The 16,819-nt window shown below is 43.2% G+C and overlaps 1 protein-coding gene across 5 annotated transcripts in view; it reads right to left on the reverse strand.

Moving 5' to 3' along the window:
* Positions 1 to 16,819, reverse strand: part of DPP6 (dipeptidyl peptidase like 6) — a 491,459-nt gene that overhangs the window by 260,382 nt on the left and 214,258 nt on the right. The window contains exon 1 of one of the 5 annotated variants that reach the window (XM_083579473.1): positions 12,476 to 12,577. The exons of the other annotated variants lie outside the window; for them this stretch is intronic. Coding sequence (XP_083435599.1) covers positions 12,476 to 12,526 — 51 coding nt within the window. The 5' untranslated portion in view covers positions 12,527 to 12,577. Of the gene's footprint in view, positions 1 to 12,475; positions 12,578 to 16,819 lie in introns of those variants that run through there. 5 annotated transcript variants of the gene reach the window in all.

A 16,819-nucleotide genomic window follows, 5' to 3' on the forward strand; every position in this document is an offset into this window, starting at 1 on the left:
CTTTGCAGTGCAAAGCCAGGCCGGGGAGCCATCTTAGGTTGAGGCTGCATAGGCCTTGTGGTGCATGTGATTCAGATTCTATTCAGTTGAACCTCTGGTTACAAAGCTAGTTGGACAGTGTTCTTGAAGCTACCAGCATGAGTTTGACCAGACTGCAGGAGGACAGGAAGACTGGAGTGGCTGGAACAGGTGAGGCTGCAGGTCCCTTATTTTGGCTGCTGGTCCCTTATTTTCATGGCTGCTGGTCCCTTATTTTCAGATCTGTAAGTTGACAGCTATGCTAGGGAGCCCGGCGGGAACTTCTGCCGGGCTCCCAAGGCTTGCGGAGAGCTGCCCGAAGCCTGGAGAGTTTGGGTTTCTCCCAGCACCCAGTCCTGCCTATTGACCCCGTGGAATGCCCTCCCATCAGATGTCAAAAAGATAAACAACTACACAACTTTCCAAAGGCATCTGAAGTAGGGTTGCCATATTTCAAAAATTAAAAACCAGGACACCCTGAAGGTTGTTGAGCTTTTGGAAGATCCCCAATACTGTTGAGCGATTTTTCAATTAACTTGCCGTGACCTTTCCCCCAGACATCAATTCCTCTGGGAATCAGGGTGTGTGCAGGAGCAGAGGAAGAGGGGTGCAGTGGATGCGGACTACCCTGGGTGTCACCACTGAGGCGGGTGAAAAAATGCCGGGTGGCACTCACCACGGGGCCTGCAGCGTTCCTGAGCCATGCATCTCTCCTGGGAGAGACGCAGTGGCTTGGGCGCGCGCAGGCTCCGTGCTGCATAAATGGTACGGCAGCTGAGTGGGAGGAGGCAGGCAGACTCTGGAGGCCCTGTGGTATGCCCCGCCCCTATGGACTGCTCGCCCCCCCATCCCTGGGCACGCCTCCCCAGGCGCCAGAGCAGCTTCCTCCAGCCCAGAGTGCAACCCAGTCAATAGGTGGGTATATGTAATACAGAAGAAGAAGAAGAAGAAGAAGAAGAAGAAGAAGAAGAAGAAGAAGAAGAAGAAGGAGGAGGAGGAGGAGGGGGAGGAGGAGGAGGAGGAGGAGGAGGAGGAGGAAGGAGGAAGGAGAAGGAGAAGGAGAAGGAGAAGAAGAAGAAGAAGAAGAAGAAGAAGAAGAAGAAGAAGAAAAGTAAAAAATTAGCAGTAGGCATAAATTGAAATGTACGGTAATCTATTTTCAAGCAAATTCCCTTCCTTAAACTGAACCCAGGTCAACAAGTGAACAAGATGGGTTACAATACTTTTTCCTTATAGACAGCGGAGAGCGAAGCGTCAAGGCTGTTACCCCAAAGCAATCTCTAATCCAGTGGTGTAGTGGTAAGCTCTTAGTAACGGAATAGTAAACTGGACACATTCTCTGATTCACCGTCAGAGCCATCCAAATCCCATTTGTATTGAGATTGTGTGTGTGTGTGTGTGTGTGTGTGTGTGTGTGTGTGTGTGGAGGAGCTTCTTCCCCTTCCACTATACCACAGCTCTCAATCCCGATTTCTGTGCATGCAAGAATTCCTAATTAAATAAGATAAACCAGTGTTCCGTAATTCACGTTACTCAACCTGTTTTGTTTATCAAGTTTGGCTTGGAAGCGAATAGCCTTTTTGATAAGGAAACCATGTGCATGTGTTTTAATGAAAAAGAGCAGCTGTTGATGCTACAGAATGATTTTATACATATGCTGTCTAATTTCATATCCCTTCTCTTTTTAATTAAAAGGTTTCTTCTCACAAAACCTTCCCGTTGAAGAGATGTATCAATTCAAATCAGGCACTGGCAGATAACACTGAGCAAAAACACCATGAATCTTTAATGATTAAATATGTCCACCAGGCTGTTGCCTTTCATTAAAAGAAGGGCGGGGGGGGGGAGCACACAAGAAAGAACCCAGCTATCTACTAGGGCATTGCAAAAACAATCAATGTCCAGGTTTTCCACTGCAGACGCCTCAGCAACACTGATGCTTCTGTTGAATGTCAGAAAGCTTTCATCCTACCTGCCCTTTAAATCATGGTTTACTGATCGCTGCCAGCATCTTTCCATCATATCCGTCAGAAAGGCGAGCTGCACACAGGCCAGCGTACCCATGTAATAATTCTCCTTTTGCACGATGGAATTGTGACTCATGTTCCAAAACAGGTACTCAGTACCTTGGCCAACAACCTTTTGTGAGAGTACGTCAGAATCTTATCCCCCCTAATCCTTCAGGGAAGAGGACACTGCCGGCCTGTTCAGTTTTTAATTATGTAGCTTGTTTATTCAGTTGTCCCAGCCTTGTGCTTCATGGAGGCCGGCTGGTGTTTGCATTTTGTAGTGCTTTGAAGTGTCACATGTAAACTGCCTCAGTGAATAATGCACAATTTAACAAATGCCTCCAGGTGCAGCATGCTCCATGACAACCCTTACACAGGGGCCATGCTAATCTCCTCTGACCCATTCCAATTTTTGGTTCTAGTGTATAAAATTTAATTTGGCTGTTTTTTATCTGCTGAGTTGTGTTTGTATGTTTGTACTTTGTACACAAATCACAACGGCCAGCAGCTTATCTAGCTAGCTCAGTGAAAAGAACTACTGTATTCTGTAACAGAATATTCTGTCCATTAAGACTTCTTTCTTTCTTTCTTTCTTTCTTTCTTTCTTTCTTTCTTTCTTTCACTCACTCTCAGACTTCTTCCATGCTTCTGTCTCTTATCATTTATCTTCTTGCTATTCACATTCTCTCTGCCAGGAAAGCTCTTTCTAGTACAGAGCTCCATTGGGACCCTCTTCTCTGGCATATATCTATAACCCACCTACAGAAAACAGTACTCTGAGCACTTCCATTATCTAAACAGGTATTTGGCTTGTTCTCTACTTAGCCTTTAAACAGAGCTTTAATGACTGAAAATAAATAGTTCCAATTTGACATGGGCTCTGTGACTAAAAACCTAGCAAAGGGCCATCATATTTCTCTCTCTCTAAACCCCCCTTCCATTCCAGATTAGCATAGACACCCGTGTTCTGTTTTGGGGGGACAGGAGGCAGGCAGGTGTGGAGGACTCCCTGAATGGGGTAACTGTGCCATGAAGGACCAGGTGTGCAGCCTGGGAGTCATTTTGGACTCAAAGCTGTCCATGGAGGCGCAGGTCAATTCTGTGTCCAGGGCAACTGTTTATCAGCTCCATCTGGTCTGCAGACTGAGGCCCTACCTGCCCGCAGACTGTCTCGCCAGAGCGGTGCATGCTCTAGTTATGTCTCGCTTGGACTACTGCAATGCGCTCTACGTGGGGCTACCTTTGAAGGTGACCCGGAAACTACAACTAATCCAGAATGCGGCAGCTAGACTGGTGACTGGGAACGGCCACCAAGACCACATAACACCAGTCTTGAAAGACCTACACTGGCTCCCAGTACGTTTCCGAGCACAATTGAAAGTCTTGGTGCTGACCTTTAAAGTCCTAAATGGCCTTGGTCCAGTATACCTGAAGGAGCATCTCCACCCCCATCCTTCTGCCCGGACACTGAGTTCCAGCGCCGAGGGCCTTCTGGCGGTTCCCTTGCTGCGAGAAGCCAAGTTACAAGGAACCAGGCAGAGGGCCTTCTCAGTAGTTCAATCCCCAGGAACTCCTGTCTGAAATCGTGGGACTACATAGAACCAGAGTCTTACTTGGTATAAGACAGTTCCCTTTGTGTTCTTCTGTTTGTCATCAATCAGATCTAAACTTAAAAGCTGAGCATAACCTACTAGAATTCACAACTTGTTCTTAAAACAGAACTGGGGTATATCTTCCTGCAATCATTTGTTTGCATCTCCTGCTAAGGGAATAAGATGTCCACCACACAGCTTATCAAACTGCAGTTTTCTGGCTCTATAAATTGATGTAACAATCAACCAGGTGACAGGACAGTGCACAAGAACTGCTGGAACCACACCATGGTACAATATGCAGTTGTTGCACAAGTGTCATAACTTTTGAACTAAAGCAACATTTTAAATGTTTTAAACAAACTTATTATGGACTATTTTCCACTCCCCAGACTTGATTTTTTTAAAGTTTTACTGAAAGATTTGACAACAGGCATTTTATTTCCTTTGTATTTTGATGGGCCATTTTCACTTTTATCTGACCATCACAAACTGTAATTAGATCAGGTTTTCTTGTACAGATTCAGAGAGTCTGAAGAGTGGAAGGTTGGCAGTTATTAAGGTTGTTCAAAGATATATATGAAAGTGACTCCTGATTTATGAAAGCCTGATTCTGATCATCGGATTCTGGAGCAACTACTAACCACTAACTGTAATTTATATGCCACTGAAGATGACCACAAAGCTGAAGCATATTTGAAATTGCTATTCACCATGTACATTGGTGATTACAGTTATTACTCACTGTCTTGCAATAAGAATATTATACTGCAAGAAGAGCTCAGAAATTGTATTTTGAAGTCTCATTTTTTAATTATAGATTTTATGTCTAAATGGTAGTAAACTATCACTGTTATATTGTAATATTTTGTTGTTCTTGACTTTTACATAGTTTTAGCGAAAATTCTTCTTTTTAGTCTTGGCTTAACCTCAAGAGCAAGGAATCAAGGAAGAAAGAGAGAGAAATTCCATGTAAGAATTAAGTTTGCCCCTGCAGTAACTCCTGTATCAAACTCCATTAAACACTGTTTAAAACAAAATGCATGCATTAGTTTCATTAAACAATATATGAAGCAAAGAACTTATGCAAGTGATCAAAGAAGTAATGGCGTCTACGGAACTATTCTCTTCTGTGTTAGCAGATTGAGCCTGGAGTGTATCTTGCTCCCCATTCTGTAGCTACTTATGAACACGAGGACAGATTTTCCTTGGCTCTCCAGAACTATCCTTCCCTTTACCACCAAGGAAGGTGGTTTTTTGTCAATTCTGCTGAAGAATTTAGGACACAAATCGGACTTTCTGGCCTGTGGATCCTGACAACATCAGGTGACCGACAGATGGACAACCCCACCCACCTATCAAGGATGGCCCACAGAGGGGGAAACCAGTTCTTGATCTGAACCTTAGGCTGAAAAAGGTTCAGGAGAAGCGAGCTGCAATATAACAAGATCTGAATTGAACGTTACAGATACCCACCCTCAAAAAGAAACGGCCTAAAGAACCATGAACAAGCAGGGAATTATGCACAAACCTCCACAATACTAATGCTTATCCTTTTCCAGCCTTCGAACATCTACAGTGGAGTTCACACTTCAAAGACCTCCTCTTACTATTTAAGTTTCTACTTCAAAGGGCTCCACACTCTTCAGGGAGGTTTTTGTAGCCCACAGAGAGTTCATGTCTCTTGAGACTGTTCTTCCTCCAGAGTTCATACAACTAGAGCATGACTGCCCCTTTAACACACTTGCACTATCCAAAACTACCTTGCTTCAGGGTAAATAGGTCCATATTAGTAGTCCACAGGTCCATATTATCCATATTAGTAGTTTACTGTGCCCACATCTCATGTTGAAGTAGCCCACAAGCACCACCTGACTTGCAATGAAAATCAGGACAAACCAGACATGGTAAACTGGCTACATATATTTTCTCCACTTGTTTCCACTGTTCATTTACAGAGCACAGTGAAGGTGCAGAGTCTTTACGTGAAAACAGCAAGCAGAAACCCCCCGCCCGCCCCTCTCACACTAGAGTGATTATGGGGGCAGCTCAGGGAGGATCTGATAGAGAACAGTTGGGAATACCCCAAGGAACCTGGTTATGACTAATTTTCCAAAGACTCAAGCATTTAAGGACAACAAACAATGCATTATGACAGAGATGTCTTGCATCCACTTCTTCCTATAAGCCCTGCATCAGCATCCCTTGAAGGATACAGGACAGATTGTGTCACACCCACAACATACATTTAGAGCCAGGCACATGGCTTGCCCCAAAGAATCCCAGGTACCTTAGTTTCTTAAGGGAGCTGGGAACTGTAGCTCTGTGAAGGGAAATCTACAGCTCCCCGAATTCTTTGGGGGGGAGCAATGTGCATTAAATGTATGTTGGTTTAAGAAGAGTCCTGTTTACGAACGATTTGGTTTACAAACTACGCAAAACTGGAAATAGTGTCCCGGTTTGCGAACTTTACCTTGGTCTAAGAACAGAATCCAAACAGTGGAAGGGCACCGGCAGCAAGAGGCCTCATTAGGGGAAGTGCACCTCGGTTTAAGAACGGTTTCGGTTTAAGAATGGACTTCCTGAACAGATTAAGTTCGTAAACCGAGATACCACTGTACAGCGGTCCAGAATATGGACAAGAATTTTACTGTTTCCTCCGACCAGAAAAAGAACAGCACCAGGAAACTCCACCCTGATACAACTAAGTCTTCTGCCACCTAGTGACTAAACTATATAATGAGACCATCCTGAAGTAAGACCCATCCGCACATTACCCTGGGATGGTTATCTTATTAAACCTGGGGAGGGGGATGCCTATCATTCTCAGGAGTCAGGGGATAATAGAATAGGTAAAGCAGGAAAGAGAGGTTTCAATTAAAGAAAAGACACAAAGCCATATATCCAGTCTCTCCGTGTTTCACAGATTGGGAAAGAAGTACAGCAAGTGGCCATGTGAACCTGGCTTGCTGTGTATATGCTAATAACAGTGATCGCAACAGTGGACAGTGGGGCACATCTTATGCCGAAAAGGCATAGTGAATCGGATGGGTGAGCCGGCTGTGTATATCTACGTCTAAAATCAAATTGTGGATTTATGCTAGTGTAGACACTTTGGCCAAAACTGCCAAACAATTGTGGGATTCCTTACCCACACACCACACCCTTGCTACAGAATCACCAGGCAGATTTCTAAAGCTCCTTACAACATGCCGAAGATCCCCATTATATAAGATATATTGTGAAGTGTACAGTAACCAGCAAAGACAACTCAAATTCAAACAAAACCTCAAATATATTTATTAGGGACAAGCTGCCAGTGAAAACTTGAAGCCATAAAGAATTCATGAGTAACCACAAGCTGGACTGCAAAAGAAACAGCTGAAAGCCTTTGAAACAAACCTCAATCACTTCAAAAAATATTATTTAAGATGTTGTAAAATAAATAAATATTATTATACTGAATAATGCATAACATTAGCCTCAGGTTTTTGATGCAACATGTGCCAGTGCCTGAAATGACAGGAAAACGACTGATTGGAACAGAAAGGTGCCTATCATTCCCAGGGGATAATAGAATAGATGGGGGGGGGGGGGTCAATGAATCAATGCAGTGCAGTATGAGGAGTCTAGTAGTCCCAAGGCAACAAGCAAACCACACCTTTTCCAAAGTACAAAGAGGCTGTATACACACCATATATTTAATGCACACTTAAAGCACACTACTTCACCCAGAGAATCCTGGGAACTATAGTTTTCAAAGGGTGCAGGGAACTGTAGTTCTGTGTGGGTAAACTATGATTCCCAGGATTCTTGGGGGAGGGAGAGTCGTGTGCTTTAAATGTATGGTATATACACAGCCGTGGTCTCACCAACCCGTCCAGTTTTAATGTGTCTGTGCCAGTCAAGCACAGACTATAATTTTTAACATCAAAGGGAGTGCACAAGCAAGAGGAACTGACATTCCCCTCTGCTTCACCAGCTCATAGCCCATCATATCAGGCACCTTCCCTCAAGCTTGGCCCATTTCTAGTTTTGGAACCAGGCAAAGACAGGGATGACGGTACAGAGGAATCTGGACCATGGATAAGGAAGGGGAGCATTTTCCATCCCATACCAGAATGTGCCTTTTCATGTTAAACTCAGACCAGGGGTGCTTTTGCACAGGAACAGGGCAGGCACGTCAACAACAAATACAAATGCCACCTTCCCAATGACTTCGGCCCCAAGTATATCAGGCTGGGAGAGTGAAGTTGCAGGTGGCGAGAAGCCCAGGGAACAAAGGAGGAGAGCAGGCAGTGGTTGCATCTCAAAAGGTTGCCATTCCTGTGGTTCTCGGATGCAGCAGCATGCAGGTGGTCTGGATGAGCCAGGAAAAGTAATGGGAAGCAAGAGCAGAAGACAACACGTTGCAGACAGAAGTAGCAGAAATAGAGCCTAGAAATGAAAATGGGTTAACTAATAGTTTTGCACATTAATAAGTGCCTGGGGAGAAAATATGCTGCCTGTCCTTTTAAAAAAAACAACAACCCCATAAACCCCTATTGATAATAAAGGAACTGAAGGTCTATTTCTGGTGCCCAGATTTGGCTGCTGAGAATCTAGGATGGTATTTTTCCTCCTGCATATACCTCTTCGGCCTACCATTTGGTTCATCCCAGGGCTCATGCTGTTGAACTTGAGAGCCAAAGTCTGTGATAAGAGAGAAAAATAACAAGCTTGCTAATAAATAATAATAATAATAATAAATTTTATTTATATCCCGCCCTGCCCAGCCGAAGCCAGGCTCAGGGCGGCTAACAACAATAAAACAGTACAAAAGTACAACACAAACAACACTCTAAAATCATTCATTATAAAATTAATTCTGCTAGCAGAAGCCCTGGCTGAATCAAGTGACATAAGAGGAGGGTGGAGAGGGAGACAACCATTCAAAGCAGCTGCTTCCCTCCCTTAGCTAAGTCCATGTAGGCATGAAGCAGAGGCTGAATGGCTATATGTTTAACAGAAGGACATGGAGGCAACAGTTTTCCCCTCTTTGTCCCCAGCACCTGGTAATCAGAAACTTACTAACTATGAGTTTAACAGGTTCAAATGATGTGATATAAAGTGGACGCTCAGGTTGTGAACGTGATCTGTGTGGGAGGCACGTTCTCAACCCGCAGCATTCGCGACCCACAGCACCACATTTGCGCATGCGTGGGTTGCAATTCGGTGCTTCTGCGCGCGTGCAAAGCGCGATTTAGCGCTTCTGCGCATGCGCGACTGCCGAAACCCAGAAGTAACCCGATCCGGTACTTCCAGGTTTGGCGGGTCCATAACCTGAAAAAACGCAACCTGAAGCGTCTGTAGCCCGAGGTATGACTGTAATGCATTTTGCTAATCATTTAGAAAGCAAGTTTCAGTATGTTTGCTGTGGGCCATTGGGTAAGAGAAATCAGTGGGCCCCCTGCCTTGAAGAAAGAGCACCAGTACACACCTCTCTCTCTCCAAAGAACATCTAGTCTGCCATCCTGATCTTGCAGGTCTTGTACTCACACAGTTTGCCTTTGCTACTGATAGTCACATTGTAGAGGCAAGAAGGAGGTAATGGCTGCACTGGGCAACCCCTTTCCTTTCTTCCTCATCCACATCGCTCCTTCATCCTCTACTCAGCAAACAAATGGAATCTGTATATTTTTTTAAGGTTGATCTCCCAATTCTGAGCTAGCTTGCACTTTAAGACGGCAACTATCCGAGCCAGAAAGAGGGTAGAGTTGCACATTTTAATATTATAATTCACACCCCACTGGGGAAAAAATGAATATATGGCACCCATGCTCAAATGTGCATTTCAATGAAACTTCTCAAGGTGTATCTGTTTTACACCTATGGCCTCTGACTGGAGCAGATGATGCATTCACATATCTGCTTAGTTAGATCAAGGAAGGTATCTGAGAAGGACTGGAGGCCAAAGTGGCAACCCCAAAATCTGAATGCGCTTTACAAGGCTGCCACTTGCTCTAATTCCTGGCTACTGATGGACAGTGGACCTCATTAGGTAGTTCCAGTTATTTGTCGTAACATCAGAACATGCCCCACCTATAAGGTGCAGAATCAAGTTCAGGTAGTCTGAACACTGAGAACATCCACAGAGAACAAAACAGCAGCTTTTTGGAGGGATCTAGCAAAGAGATTGTTTGGATTTTAAGGAAAGAACTCTTATGCTGGGATTAACACTGTCTGCCTGTGTCATTATGTCTGCAACCCCATATTAGCCGCACAGCTTGTACATTTGCAAATCAGCAGATATCACCAAAGGGACCATAATCTTCAATGCTTTCTTTTCCAAAGGAAATTTACTTTAAGAGCTGCCCTGGACTAACAATTGCACAGGGAAGATAACATGAAACAATAGATTAGTTTTGGCTTACTTGCTCTAAGCTACCTTGAGCGCCTTATTACGGTAAATCAGTTTTAAAATAAACGAATTTGAAAATACTTTACTTGGAAAAGGTCTGTGCCTTGCAGTTATAATTCCCAAGCAAGTTAAGTCTCAGAGTTTAAGTGGTTGAAGAAGCTGTATGGTACAGACATTGAAGCTTCTACACCAGATTCTGCCTAATTGCTCCTCTACTACATTCCATGGTGATGACTATATATTTTATTCTAACACCAGCTCTTAAAATCCTTTTCGGTTCAACTTCCTTCCCTTAAAGGGAGAAAAAGTGAAATACGTATCACCAAACTTTCCCCCATCTTTCAGAAGTTAACCTATTTAACTTAAGCATGGCATATAACAAGGGCAGTGAACAGAATATAACCTCTTTAGAAAATCATGCAGGAAAAAGCATGAAATATAGCACTCTCAACTATTCAGCATTTGCTTTTTACAAAGGAATTTTTTGCATTCAGTGCTGAAAAGGCAAAGCATTCAACTGCAGAACACCTTAAGAAAGCTAGACAGAAATAAAACATTTTTACTCTGTGCAAGAAAACCTGAGAACCTAATTGCTCCCTTAGCCTATTTAAGAGAGATTCTTTGGCAAGCAGTAATTATCTTTTGTCACTTGATATGATATAGTATCTACTTATGGGAAATGGATATGACTTAATTTCTGTGTAAACTACATTTTGTTTTACACAACTAAGATCTGGCATTATTAAAACAATGTTTGCAGAAGCCATAACAGACTTCTTTTTACAACAAAAAACAAATCAAAGCCAAGCAATCTTTCTAATTCGTACAAAAAAATGGGAACACTTGCTTTCATATTTTTAAACTGCAATTAGCTATGAAGTCAAATAAAACAGCTGCATTCACGCCACTGATGACACCTCAGAATAGTCAACACCCTCATTTTTCCAGGAATGCAAGGCTATAATGGGAGCACATTCCACTTTCCAGTACCACACCTTGCCAAATAATGTCAACATATAGCATTAAGCCATCTTGGAGCCCCGCTACATAAAAATGGGGTCCCACGCATGCAACAACACACATTCTACATTGTCACATTGCAAATTTAAATGTCAGGCTGAACAATGCATGGTGAGGTGGAGGGGTGGGGTCTGAAAAGTTCTCAGGTGAATTCCACTCTATTTAAGCTAAGAGATATATATATATATTAAAATACCCTTCATATTTCGAACAACAGCATCTCGTCCAACCCATTAGCGTCCTTTAAGTTGCTCCTCTCATGCTGTGAGTCATCTTCATTTAAGCTAGGAGTTCTTTGGGAACCAATTGCTCATTGGTGTCGGAACATATACAGCGATGGCTTTGCTCCAGTATTTTGGCAATAATTTCTAGCGATACTGCATGGAGTATCAGCTTAAAAACTTCGCAGTTCCGGGTTGAGAAAGAAAGAGAAAGAAATCACCGTAAAGGGACAGAGACCCAGCCATTTCACTTGTTGCTTGCATCATATAAAAGGTTCTTCTGTCACAAAAATGGCTGGCATGCTTCATTCATTGTAGTCTAGTGGTGGTTTGCCTGCAAAAGATTCTTGTTCATTCTCTGGCACCTACCAAGCAGGGTTGTGAGGACTCCAGAACCTTTGAGATCCACTCCTAGTCATGGTTGACAGTGCGGACGCAGATGGACCCGTAATTTGACTCAGTATGATAAAGCTTTATCGGTTCCAATGCGGAAGCCATAAAACAAAGAGCTGCTGGGATTAAAATGCTCATCATATTAAGTCTAATAAACTTCTGAATGCAGTGAAGAAGAATATAAGCCTACCTAGGGAAAGAGAATCTTCCTAGGTCACTTGATACTTCAAGAGTAACTACCTTTCAACAATACTCCAGACCTTCGGAGTTTTCCTTCCATTAGTTATATTTCAGCCCACGAGATAAGAAGAGAAATGCAACTACACATAAGGTTTATCTTTTTTTTAGCAGCCTTTCCCTTAATAATTAAATATACAGCATCTGGCAAGGAGAATGAGATTGCCTGTAGGATTTTTAGTTGACTGTTGCTTTTTAAAAAAATAAATACAAATCATTTTGTGGTCAATTTTTTTTAAAAAAAGCACACACAAAATTGTACAACAGCACACTGAACAATGTGCTTCTCTTTCAAACTCTATAAAGGATTCTCTGTGGTAGGTAAGAATATGGACACAGATAACACCTAAAGCACTAAACACAGAGTTGTTGTCTTTTTGCCATTTTTGCAGATTTAAAAAAAAAATGAAACTAGTTTGCAAAGATGTAGGCATCTGTATAAAATAACAGGAAACTCATGTAAGTTGGTTTTTGATAACAACCCCCCCCACACACACACACCAAGAAAAAACCCCTTGATTGTAATTTATTACCAATTTCATTACAACTATTTTGGTAAAAGAAAAACGTTATAATTTAACTCACCCTCCAAATTTGTTTAATTCTGCTAGCTCTGGACAATTTTGCTCTGTTCATCCCAAACGTCTTCAGTTCCGATATATATCCTATACAGGTGGAAGTTTGTTCTACAGTCAAGACTGTTTGGAAAATAAGCACGGCAGTAGAGTGATAGGTATATTCTTAAAAATAAAAGGCATTCCTTAGCTTTTACTGCTCCTTCCAATAGCCATGCAGTTCACAGCTCAGCCTAAAATAGCCAATAACTGAACTTGGCTTTAAGGGGAGGGGGAGAGAAAGTCCTCCACGGAGAGCATGGGGCAGCAGGCTTCATCCGACCAGCACTAGGATTGGGTTAGAAGGAAGATAAAGTTGTCCCTGTGCCAGACATCCAACCTTAAGAAGAGGCATGAACTGAAATGATGTAGCTTTCAGACACTGTCAGGATGAGCTCTTACTTAGGGGCTGTTTTAATCCTGCTCTTTTTTTTGCTTTTTAAAAAAATGCAAATCTGCTTCAAGTCATACGGAAATGAAGGGAAGTTATTACAGAAACACTGGAAATAATCTGCAATGAAATAAAGTGATGATAAGGATATATTCCTCATGCGGTAGCTTCTAGGGTTTTACATGTTGCTAATGTTCCTTGCCCTAATTTCAGCAAATGGCAAATGAAGGGATTAAGAGCATTATAAATTGATTTTTTAAAACAGCAGCAGCAGCAACAACAACATAGCTATTTCTATTTCACCAGCCATTTCCTGCATAGGAAATTAAACTGCCTGACCATCCACTTTAGCCAGAAAAGGGTGACCCTGCAACAGTGCTGCATCAGATTGGGAGGGGCTGCGTGTGACCTGCCCTGGTTCAGGAAGGCTTTACAAATGCTAGATTGTGACAAGGAGGGCAGCACAGATCAGCATAGAACGGAGCTGTTCCTTCTTTCTTCCAGTTCCTTGAAACCAACTGGAACCACTTTAGAGCGTCTGTTTTATGAATGCATGCCTCTCCCCACAGTAAGTGTTAGTTCCTAACCTCCATCTGCTTACCCTGAGCTAAAGACCTGCTTACCTTCACCCTGAACACCTGCACCAGTATTACTGGAAATACAGAGCTGTTGCGCAAGCCCATCAGTTCTGCAACCACTGTGGAGACTGGAATCCACCCACTGTATTACATAACAGGGGCTGCCAGCCTTGCTCACCAACCCCACCTACCCCCACCCCCCTTGCCCACCCTCTCCCCTTATACCTCAACCTAAGCCCCTCCCCCCGCAGCTCCTTCAATGGAATACTTGACACCCCTACTCTGATGTCAATTCCCATCCCCTTAAAGATCACCCAAAATTCCCCCCTCCCAATAGGTGGTCATGCATGCTGCAGCGTGACAACCTTCTTCTTTCATAAATACTGTACGGAAATATACTCAGCTATATGTCACACCATCATAAACAATTGGACTTGGTTTTGTTCACATGTGAGTATTGGGACAGTAACACCAATTAGGATGATTGTGTGCACACTTATTGCCTACACCTATTTTGGGTGTTTTAAGGGAATGCTTGCCGATCAGAAGGTCAGCGGTTCGAATCCCCGCGACAGGGTGAGTTCCCGTTGTTCAGTCCCAGCTCCTGCCCACCTAGCAGTTCGAAAGCATGAAGTGCAAGTAGATAAATAGGTACCGCTCCGGCGGGAAGGTAAACAGCGTTTCCGTGCGCTGCTCTGGTTCGCCAGAAGCCACTTAGTCATGCTGGCCACATGACCCGGAAGCTGTACGCCGGCTCCCTCGGCCAATAAAGTGAGATGAGCGCCGCTACCCCAGAGTCGTCCAGGACTGGACCTAATGGTCTGGGGTCCCTTTACTTTTACCTTAATACCAGGAACAGCTTCAACTGGCAGGCTAAACCAGGGGAGAGTAGCCGATGGGTTACAAACCCTTGGTGAGTTAGGGGCTTCCCCTGCATGTGAAGACAGGCTCTAGCAGGAGCAGCGGTCAAGAAGGCAGTTTCTATATGTGTTGTAGAGGGAAGCGAGGGGCTTGTCGACCTGAGAAGGTAACCTATCCATGAGAAAGAAAACCCCCACTGCCTTGTAGGATATCTTCAAGAGGAGAAAAGGTTAAGGAGCAAATCCTACAAAAAACGCGGACTGAAGTCCCTAAGACGGTTGGATGGCGCCTTGTACGTCTGCAGCCAAGCTGGTGCCAAACATATTGCTCTGCTTTCCTTTGGACCACAGCAGCGAGGCTGAGAGGGGGGTCTTGTTGTCTGGGCAGCCCAGGACCTCCAGACACACTGCCCAGGCTTGTACCCTGGAGAGGTCACTTTGGGGCTGCTAACACAGTGGTTTGACTTCACCCCTGGAGGCACATTCCATTGTTTCTCGAGACAGAGGAATGTCAAGAAACGTGGGGACAGAAATGCCATGTGAAAGCCTTGTGGAAGAGGGTGTGAGGTAGGAAAGGTTCATCTCTAGCTACCTTAAGCAGTTTCAGAAGCCTAGAAAATCTGATGGAGGCTATCTATCTATGAGATTAGTTGGAAACATTTACAAACGTTTTACATTCCTACCTTTACAGTGTCCAGCTCAAACAATTAAAAATGAAACCAAGAAATGACAATATATATATAAAGACTATGAGTAAAGCAGTCTGTGTGTGGAATGTCGACAGAACTAAAAATTAATAGTTTAATATTTTACAGCAGAAGGCAACGTGTTTAGGCAACCAGTGAGGTTATAAGCCAAAGGTTTTCCTAAAAGGGAATTACTTGCTAGTATATAAAGCTAGTGTCAGGGAGTCAGATAACCACTCCCAAAGCAAAGGTGCCACTACCGAGAAGTCTCAAGATCTCACTGCCTTTACCCATACCTGCACAAATGAGAAAGCCATCAGCACTTATGATTTAAGAATTGTGGAGGAACCAGTGTGGTCTAGTGGTTTATGTATTTGCTACATCTTGGGAGACCAGGGTTCAAAACCCCACTCAGCTACGAAGCTCACTGGGTGAACTTGGACCAGTCTACGGTCTCTCAAGCTAACCCTACCTCACAGGGATGTTATGGGGATAAAATGGAGAGGCCAAGTGCCATTTTGAACTCCTTGGGACAGAAATGTACTATAAATACTTACAAATGTAAAAATCACTAGCAGATGCAGGCAACGTGCTCCTAACTCTCCCCACTACTCACTCAGAAAAGGCAAGTGGGAAAACAAAACTTCATGCAATTACAAGATCAAAATGTGACCAGAAGAGCCAGATTGCTTTTATAAAGTTACTTATTTATTGATAAGTTTCTCTCTGTGTTATGCCTGATGATTACGGAAGTTTTTCATTAACTCTAGTTATAATAGGAGCCAGGTTTAATATAGCTGGATCCCCACCCACCCACCTCAGGCAGAGCAAAAGTATTACATTTCATTAAATGCCTTGTCTCACATTAATAATGAGTTTCCAAACATTTCTCATTGCTTGTTCAAGATGGGGTCCAAATTTAAATTGTCACTGAAGCCAGAAATGTCATTCCATTGCATCTCATTAAAAAAATATTGGGGGCGGGGAAATGGGGGAAAGGATGTATTTCATATCCTTTTGATACCGGGGAAACCAAAATACAATAGTGGATGAAGTTGCAGGTTAGTTATGCTTAAACCTGTGACAGTCACGCCTAAGTTATAGTTCTAGTAGACAGAGTGATGATGAAACCCACATCATTCTTAACTACAATGCAATATAAGCATTTTTAACATTTTCAGACTTCTGTAACTGCAGATTGTCTTAAATTATTTGGTTGTTTCACAACAGATAATTTAAGACAATCTGCAGTTACCCTAAGTACAGGCAGCATGCAGGTACAGTTTGAACATCCATTAGGACTTCCAGTAGAAAGGAAGTCCTAATGGATGTTGTTGACACCTAAAGTAAATAACAAAAGTTTGCTGGATCCTCGGGAACCAAATCAACCTGGCTCTACATAAAAGCATTGCAGAGTGCTAACAGGTAAAAATTTTTTTGTTTGTTTCTTGTTTTCCTCTGCCTCACACTCAACACATGCAGCCAGACACTCTTACATATACAGAACAGATCTTTATCCAGGCAAGTAACCGTAGTGGCTTGGCAGCGGACACAGAGTTTGGAGAGTCATGGTCCAGGAGGTTCAAGCACCAGGCAAGACATTCAAAACTGGATGGAAGCAATGTCGATGTCTCAATCTTGTCTTGTCTGCCAAGCTTTTAAAGATGAGGCGTGACATGCTCACTCATTCACTTTGCGAAAATGTCGGGATTGCAAGTGCCCACTCCCATCTGCATAGGTGGCACTACATTACCCTGCACTCTGATTCCTCAAGAATTACGAGTAGGGTAACCACAGTGA

The sequence above is a fragment of the Podarcis filfolensis genome (assembly GCF_964270895.1).
Source record: "Podarcis filfolensis genome assembly, chromosome: 12".
NCBI classification, from domain to species: Eukaryota; Metazoa; Chordata; class Lepidosauria; order Squamata; family Lacertidae; genus Podarcis; species Podarcis filfolensis.